The 8,734-nt window shown below is 55.8% G+C and overlaps 1 protein-coding gene across 1 annotated transcript; it reads left to right on the top strand.

Moving 5' to 3' along the window:
- The first annotated feature begins 415 nt into the window (after positions 1–415).
- Positions 416–5,802, top strand: LOC310923535 (class I histocompatibility antigen, F10 alpha chain-like). The gene is made up of 8 exons (XM_083885502.1): positions 416–512; positions 3,258–3,521; positions 3,923–4,198; positions 4,375–4,647; positions 4,726–4,833; positions 4,931–4,966; positions 5,086–5,118; positions 5,520–5,802. Exons 1-7 carry the CDS (start codon positions 437–439, stop codon positions 5,097–5,099), a joined length of 1,047 nt encoding a protein of 348 aa, XP_083741628.1. The 5' UTR covers positions 416–436; the 3' UTR covers positions 5,100–5,118; positions 5,520–5,802.
- The last annotated feature ends 2,932 nt before the right edge of the window (positions 5,803–8,734 follow it).

Raw genomic sequence — 8,734 nt, 5'->3', positions numbered from 1 at the left:
CTTCGTTTTGCAGGAAGCGGGACCACCTTCCCGATATCCAGGACCCCCTGAACCCCCATGCTCAGGACCGGAACCCTCTGAACCCAAATTCCCGGGCACCGGGACCCCCCTGTACCCCCTTGTCCAGCACCAATTTCCCCCCACCCCCTTTCCCGGCCCTCCTCCTCTGGCAGACCCCAACCCCCGCTTTTCCTTGACTCCGTGACCCCCCTGTACTCCCTTATCCCGCACCGATGTCCCCAGACGAATTCCCCGGAACTCCCGTTCCCCTCCCTCGGTCTCTTTCGCTTCCGCGTCCCAACCTGCGAGGCCGGGATCTGCCCGGCGACTGATGACGTCACTAACAGATGAGCTCAGCATTGGCGAGCACGGAATAGCTGCGCCAATGGCGGGGCGGGAGGCGGTTCTGGGGGCGGGGCCGCAGCGGAGCAGCGCGATGGCTCCAGCGCTGGGTCTGGGGGCGCTCTTGGGGCTCCTGGGGCTCCTGGGGGACCCTGGGGGCGCCACGAGAGGTGAGTGGGAACCCCAAAACCGGGACCACCCTTAACTGCAACTCCCGGGCACCGGGACACCTCTTATCTTCCATTCCCGGGCACAGGAACCCCCCCATAGCCCCCATTTTGGGTCCTGTGACCCCCCTCCATCCCCTTCCCCAGCACCGGGACCCCCCTGTACCCCCTTATCCGGGACTGGGACCCCCCTGCACCCCCTTTTCGGGCATCCCGCTTTTCCCAGACCCCAGACCCGCCCTTTTCCTTCACCTTTGCACCCCCCAGATCCCCCAACTTTCCGTGTCCCCCCGTTTTCCGCTCCCGCCGCTTCCCAAACGGGGTCCCGGAGGGTCCCGGCCGTCCCAGGGGTCTCGGGGGGGTCTCAGGGGGATCCAATGGGATCCAGATGAACTCCCTGGAATTCCCCCTTTGCCCCGTCCCCTCCCCCAGCGCGTTCCCTCGGTCTCTTTCTCTTTCCCGTTGCCCAGGCTGCGCCTCCGGGATCCGCCCGCCTCTCCCAGCCCCAGACCCCCTTTCCCTGACCCAGGGACCCCCTGGACCCCCATTCCTGCCTTTCCCGGCTCCCAGACCCCACTTCCCTTAACACCGGGGACCCCCAGACCCCCCTTTTGTGGGCACAGGGACCCCCTGGATCCCCCATCCCGCCTCTCCCAGCCCCTTCCTTGAACCTTGGACCCTTCCCGGCTCTCCCGGTTCTGCTTCCTGACCCTTGGACGCCCCCAGACCCCCAATCTCTGCATCCCCCCAGTTCTGCACCCTGTGCATGGGGGGTCCCAGGGGGCCTGGAGGGTCCCTGGGGGGTTGTGGAGGATCCCTGGGGGGATTCTGGGCCCTGGGACCCCCCTGAATTTCCATCCCTGGGCACTGGGATCCCCCTGCCCCCCCTTTTCCTGCACCAATCCTTCTCTGCACCCCGTTTCCCATCCTTCCTGGCTGCCCAAATCCCTAGACGCTCCTTTTCCTTTAGTCTGAGATCCCCCTGAACCCCTATTCCTGCTTTTCTCAGCTCTCAGTCCCCCCTTTCCTCTGCATCATGGACCCCCGACCCTCCTATTCTCGGATGTTCCCACCTTTTGACTCCTCTTTTCTTGGCACTGGGGACTCCTGGACCCCCTTTCCTGGGACTGGGGATCCCTTGGAACCCCCATGCCACCTCTCCCAGTCCCTGCATGTTGGGAAAGATGGGACAGGAAGGACTTATGAATATGACTGCATGGTAAGAAATACTGTAGATGTAAAACCTGAGTGAAATAGGAATGAAAGCCAGTTTCGAGATGTGAGCATGACGGGCAGGAAGACAGTGATGAGCTGAAGACAGGAAAACAAGGGAACAAGTGCATAAGAAAGAAGTCTATAGAGTTTAGAATATAAAATGACATGGTAATGTAGTAGTTCTCATAGGCTGCATGCAAAGTTTGTAGGTTTTGTATCTCACGCCAGTTGGTCACTGTAAATTAGAATATTCAACACAAAAAGAGATATAATGTATTGTAACAAGAGGATCACTCTCTTCTCCTGGCTCTCCTACCCTCTTCTCTGGCCCTCTCACCCCTCTTCCCTTACTTCTCTTCTCTTAGCTCTCTTACCCTCTCGGCCAATCCCCTCTCCTCTCTCTCACCTCCCTTGCTCCTGTTTTCTCCCCACGTTTTTCCCCTGCTCCTGCCCCGTTTTTACCCCTTAGCTCTCTTCTATCTCTCTCTCCCCATTCTCTCTTTAGGGCTTTGCTCCAGCCCAGGCTGGTGGCTGGAAGCAGGCCCGCTTTACCCACGACCCTTGTAATAATAAAGCCACGTGTTTCTAGAACATCTCAGGTCTGCAAAGTTCCTTGTCCCTGCCGTCCACGGAAAAATTTCTGCACCTGCACCTCCCCCTTCTCCTTCCATAACCCTGGAACCCCTGAGCCCCCATTCCTGGACACCGGGACCCCCCTACACGCCCTTTCCTGTCCATCCCACCTCTCCCAGCCCTGCAAACCCTTTCCTTGGCCCTGGGATCCCCAAATCCCTTCCCGGCTCTCCCCATTTCCCCTTTCATTGATCCATTGTAGTAGCATCCATGGACGGCAGGGACAAGGAACTCTGCAGAGCTGAGATATTCTAGAAACACGTGGCTTTATTACAAGGGTGGTGGGTAAAGAGGGCTTTGCCTTCAGCCACCAGCCTGGGCTGGAGGGAAGCCCCGAGAGAGAGAGGGGAGAGAGAGGGTAGAAGAGAGCTCAGGGGTAGAAGTGAGGTAAGAGTGGGGGAAGGGATAAGACAGCAGGGATAAGAGAGAGGGAGCAAGAGCGTGGGGGGAAAGAGCAAGAGCAAGAGAGAGGGCACCTTGTTACAATCCATTCTCTCTCTTTTTGTGTTGAATATTCTAATTCACAGTGACCAACCGGTGCAAGATCCAAAACCTACAAACTTTGCATGCAGCCTATGAGAACTACTATATTACCATGTCATTTTATATTCTAAACTCTAAAGACTACTTTTCTTATCTGCTTTTGCCCTGATCCCTTGCAAAGTGGAAAGGCTGCATTCCTGAGTCCTTTTGTTTCTGCCCTTCAACCCATCTCCAGCTAATCACCGTTTTCCTGCCTCCCATGCCTACATGTCAAAGCTGGCTTTCATTTCTATTGCACTCACAGGTTTTTCATCTGCAGTATTTCTTACCATACAATCATATCCATAAGTCCTTCCTGTTCCATCTTTCCCAACAATCCATGACCTCTCAACCCCCCAAATCTCCGTGTCCCCCCAGTTCTCCACTCCCTGCATTACCTGGCTGTGGCAGTGTCAGAGCCCAGCCCGGAGATTCCCCAGTTCATGATCGTGGGGTTTGTGGATGGGATCCCCTTTGTGCGCTACGACAGCGAGCGGGGCCGGGTGGAGCCGCTGACACAGTGGATGAAGGACGGAGCTGAACCGGGATATTGGGATAGCCAGACCCAGAAAGCTGAGAGGTGGCAGCACAGGAATGCCAGGAAACTGGAGATACTGCAGGACCGGTACAACCAGAGCAAGGGTGAATGGGGGGATCTGTGGGGCCTGGGCTGGGAAGTGTAGGGTTGGGCTGGGAACTCTGAGGCTGGGATTGGATCCATGGGGCTGGAATGGGATCTGTAGGTCTTGGGTGTGGATTCACAGGGCTCCAAGGGGCTGAGATGGGGATCCATTAGTATGGTATGGGATTTCTTGTGGTCCATGGGTTTGGGACATGGATTCATGGGCTGGGATGTGTGGGGCCAGGTTGGGATCCCTGGGGTTCCATCCCGTGGGGTTGGGATATGCATCCATGGGGGTCCAAGGGGCTGGGATAAGGCTCTGTGGGTCTCCATTAGACTCTGGACCTCCATAGGGCTGGAATGGGGCTCTGTGGGGCTGGGACACAATTCCATGGGTCTCAGTGGGTACAATCCCCCCCAGGTCTCCACACCATACAGTGGCTTTATGGCTGTGACCTCCTGTCCGACGGGAGTGTCCGTGGAGCCTTCCAGCATGGCTACGATGGGTGGGATTTCATCTCCCTTGATCTGGGATCCGGGAGATTTGTGGCGGCCGACGGCGCTGCTGAGATCACCAGGAGGCGCTGGGAACAGGATGGGACCGTGGCTGAGAGGTGGACAAATAACGTGAAGCACATCTGCCCTGAATGGCTGCAGAAATATGTCAGATATGGGCAGAAGGAGCTGGAGCGCAAAGGTGGGTGGGAATTTGAATTTGGGAATGAAGGATTGCAGAACACAGTCATTCCTGTTGGAATTCCATGGGCAGATCTCACCCCCATCCCAATCCAGTGGGAATTCCATGGGCAGATCCCACCGTTATCCCATTCCCATGGAATTCCATGGATGCACCTCACCGTTATCCCATTCCAGAGCCCCCTGATGTCCATGTGTCTGGAAAAGAGGAACACGGGACGCTGATCTTGTCCTGCCACGCCTACGGATTCTACCCCAGGACCATCGCAGTGAACTGGCTGAAGGGGGATGAAATGTGGGATCAGGAGACGGAGTGGGGCGGGATCGTTCCCAACAGCGACGGCACCTTCCACACCTGGGCCAGGATCGAGGCGCTGCCGGAGGAGCGGGAGCAGTACCGGTGCCGGGTGGAGCATCCCGGAATGCTGGAGCCCGGGATCTTCGCCTGGGGTGAGGCTGGCAATGTGGGAATTGGGAATTCCCAAACGGGGATTCCCCTTCCCCTCCTCACCATCCCGCATTTCCCAGAGCCGACATCTGGCGGGAATCTCACCGTGGTGGTCGCTGTGTCCGTCATCGCTGCCATCCTCATCCTCACTGTCCTCATTGGATTCATTGTCTGGAAGCTCCAATCCGGTAACACACGGGATGGGGGTCGGGAAGGGGCATGGATCCACCCGGCACCGTTCAGGAATCCTGTGCCACTGATGCTGATCCCACTGTTTTTCCACAGGGAGGAGGGGCAGGGATGGATACAACATGGCAGCCGGTGAGTCCCAGTGGTGGATCCAGCTCTGGATCCCCTCTGTGCAGATCCCAGGGTGGATCCTGGGGTTAATCCTGGTGTGTGATCTGTGCTGGAATCTCATGGATCTTCTCTTTCTGCAGGAAGAGATGTGTGAGCCAACGGCTTGACTGCAGGTGTGGAGTGAGATCAGGGTGGGATTCCAGAGGGGGATCGGGGCAAGATGGATGGACTGGGATCAGGGAGGGATTGTGGATCAGAGCAGGGGCCCAGAGCAGGATCAGATGGAATTGTAGAGTGGGATCAGGGCTGGATTCTGGAGCGGGATCTGGTGGGGATGGATGGAGCAGGATCCGGGCTCCAGTCAAGAATCATGTGGGATAGGATGGAATGGAGCAGGAGTGGGGCAGGATGGATGGGGCGCAAGCAGTTGGGATGGATGGAGCAGGATTGAGGCAGGATTGGGGCGGGATCAGGTGGGATTCTGGAGCAGCTCCTGCTCTCCATGGGCTCCATCCAGGTCCATCCTGTGGGATGGGGACAGGGACAAGGTGACACCGTGACCCTCTCATCCCAGCAGGAGTCACTGCCTGAGCAATCCATGGAGCTGGATCCAGCCCCTTCCTCTTCCCAGGAAAGCCGAGAGCTGCCGGCAGAGCTGATCCCGCTGCTCCCACCCACCCCACAGCTCTTGCTAACGGATCAATTTACTCTTTTCCAATGTTTTAAAGCCAAGATACTCCCAATGCAAGAGCCATCTCGCAAATATTAGAAGCCACTCCCAGATTATTCCATTGGCAACCTGCCAATAGAAAGAGGTCCAGGCTTTGAGGAACAGTGACAAGGTCCAACAGGGGCTTCTCTCTTGGCACTGAGCCAATCACTGTCAGGACAGCAAAGACTTTTCTGGGTTCTTTACCTTATAAGAAATGCAAGAGGTGAGTCTCAAACCTTTCCCTATATGGAAAACACTTGCTCAGCTGTGGGATGCTTTACTACAAATGGGGACACCAGGAGCAGGTTGAGGACACCAGGACTGGGATGAGGACACCAGGACTAAAATGGGGACACCAGGACTTCAATGGGGACACCAGGAACAGGTTGAGGACACCAGGAGCAGGTTGAGGACACCAGGAGCAGGTTGAGGACACAAGGAGCCGGATGGAGACACCAGGACTAAAATGGGGACACCAGGAGCAGGATGGGGACTTGCCAGTCACATCCAGCTCCATCCCCCAGGATTCATTTCCTGCTCCATGTCCCATGACCGAGGTGTCCCCAGGAGAGTTTGGCTGCGTTGGGCTCCTGGAGGGGCAGTGGGATTGGGGGAGGGGTCGGGACAGGCCTTGTTGTCCCCAAAGGTCCTTGAGTGTCCCAAAATCAGGGCTCAAGATCTCAGAGAGGTTCTCTGACCATGACCACAGCAATAACACAACCCATGGCTGTGGGATGAGAGTGACCATGAGTGACACAACCCTGAGATGACCATGACCATGGGATGACCATGAACATGACACAACCACAACCCTGACCATGAGATGATTTCCACCAAGAAATGACCATGGTTTGGCCATGGCACAACCATGGCCTTGAGGTGACCCTGATGTGATCATGGCCAGGACATGACCATGAGATGACAATGACATGGTCCTGAGGTGACCATTACAGTGAGATGACCATGAGCGTATGATGATGATCAGGAAATGACCATGACCATGAGATGGCCATGGGATGACTGTGACAATGAGATGACCATGAGATGACCATGACACCACCATGGCCATGAAGTGATGAAGGCCTTGAGATGACCATGACTGTGACCATGACACAATCTTGACCCAGAGGTGACCATGAGATGACCACAACACACCATGACCATGTGGTGATCAAGACCATGAGATGATCATGACACAACCATGGCTGTGAGATGATTGTGACCATGAGGTGACTGTGAGATGACCATGAGGTGACCATGACCGTAAGATGATGGTGATGACCGTAACTGTGGGAAATAAGAAAAGCCTTGCAGAATAAGGACCTTTTCCACCTTTGTTAAATCCTGTTCACTTTTGTTCACCAAAAAGCAAACTGGGAAGGGTCCAGCTGTGGGTCAGATGGCCGGAGAGTGGTTGGTGGTCACCTCGTGCCTGAGGCAGTGATTGTTTGGGGAGATGGGTGGACACCACATGGTCAGAGATCTGACTGGGGAGAGGGACACATCAACAGTGACACTGCAGTGACAGGCAGCCAGCATGTGCTTATTTTGGTAAAGTTGGGTTTAAGTTTGGGTTAAGTTGGGTTAAGTTTTGAGTATAAAAAGGCTCAGTTGGTTACAATAAATGATCTTCTTTGGGGCAAGCAAGGAGGTCTGTGGCATTGTGTTATTGAGGAGTGGAGCTGGAGCCTGGACCCCAATAAGCCTCTCCAGTGGAAAGGCTGATTGAGGAAACTCAGGCGAAGCAGCCAAGCTCACACCTCCACACACACCTCGTGGCTGGCTCAGCAAGGAGAGGCACCAGGCCTTGGCACCAGGTCAGTTCCAGCAGGTTCATTTCCAGGAGCCGAAGGGAGACCCGGAGCCAGGAGGGCTGAACATGGGCCTGTTTCAGGCTTAAGTTTGGGGTGCAGCAGCCAATGACCTTGGGGTACGGGGCGGAGCAAAGGGCAGGTGAGGTCAGTGTCCCATGGGGAAAACGGGGCCGGTCACCGGGTCCCACAACCACTGGAGACACAGAGGAGAGGAGAACCCAGAGGGCCTGGGGCATTAGGGAGGGGAAACCGGGGCAAACCATCGTGTGCAGGGCACCATTGGGGGGTCCCCTCTGTCAGGCCGGGCAGGTGACTGTGGTCTGTCCTGCCAAGGCCAGACCCTGGGTATTATGTCAAGGGGCTGCAGGGGCTCCACACTGAATTCCCCCAAACACAACTGGAGCCCCCAGGAACACCTGGATCACCCCAAAGAACACCTGGAACATCCCCAAAATCACCTGGGAATGCCTCAGGGACACCTGGATCACCCCTGGGACCCCTGAACTCTCCTCAAGGACAGCTGGATCCCCCTATAACCGTCTGGATGCACAAAAACCCACCTGGAACTCCTCAAACCCCACCTGGGACCCCTAAACCCCACCCTGACCCATCCAAAACTCACTTGGGATCATCAAAACCCACCTGAGACCCCAAAATCCCGCCTGGAACCCCCAAACCCCACCAAGGAACCCACAAAACCGAGCTGGGACCCCCCAAATCCCACCTGGGATCCCCAACAACCCTTCCTGGGACCACCCCCCCCCCCCCCCCCCCAAACTCCACCTGGGACCATCCCAAAACTCTCTCTGGACCCTCCATCCCCACCGGGCACCCCCCAACCCCAACCAGGAACCTCTAGACTCCCCCCAGGATCTTCCCAAAACCCCCCAAACACTGGGGACACTGGGATAGGACTGGGGACACTGGCATGGATCTGGGGACACTGAGCTGGAACAGAAAAGCCAAATTGAGGAGCATCCTCTGGATGCAATGGAGTGTTGAAAAAACAATCTTTTAAGTCAATGACAACAAGAGGCCAGTCTCTTGGGATCACTGAAAGAGAAAGAAATCCAGGTTGTAAATGCCTCATGTCTTCTGTCACTTCGTTGATCTTCCTCAAGTTGTGAAGCAATCTCCAGGAATCAGAGAAGTCTTCTTGTGAATGACAAACACTGGGGAATTCCAGGGACTGTTTGTGAGTTTGATGTGGCCTTTTTGTAGTTGTTCACTAATTTTTTGACTGCATTCAATTTTTTCTGTTCA

Source organism: Zosterops lateralis (assembly GCF_965231275.1).
Source record: "Zosterops lateralis genome assembly, contig: HAP1_HAP1_SCAFFOLD_96, whole genome shotgun sequence".
Classification (NCBI taxonomy): domain Eukaryota; kingdom Metazoa; phylum Chordata; class Aves; order Passeriformes; family Zosteropidae; genus Zosterops; species Zosterops lateralis.
This window is presented reverse-complemented; position numbering and strand designations above follow the sequence as displayed.

Excerpts from the sequence above, each read along its gene's own strand:
- LOC310923535 (XM_083885502.1), top strand. The coding sequence starts at position 437 with ATGGCTCCAGCGCTGGGTCTGGGGGCGCTCTTGGGGCTCCTGGGGCTC. Across the intron at positions 513-3,257 it reads CCCTGGGGGCGCCACGAGAG|TTCTCCACTCCCTGCATTAC; the intron begins GTGAGTGGGAAC and ends GTGTCCCCCCAG. Across the intron at positions 4,648-4,725 it reads GCCCGGGATCTTCGCCTGGG|AGCCGACATCTGGCGGGAAT; the intron begins GTGAGGCTGGCA and ends CGCATTTCCCAG.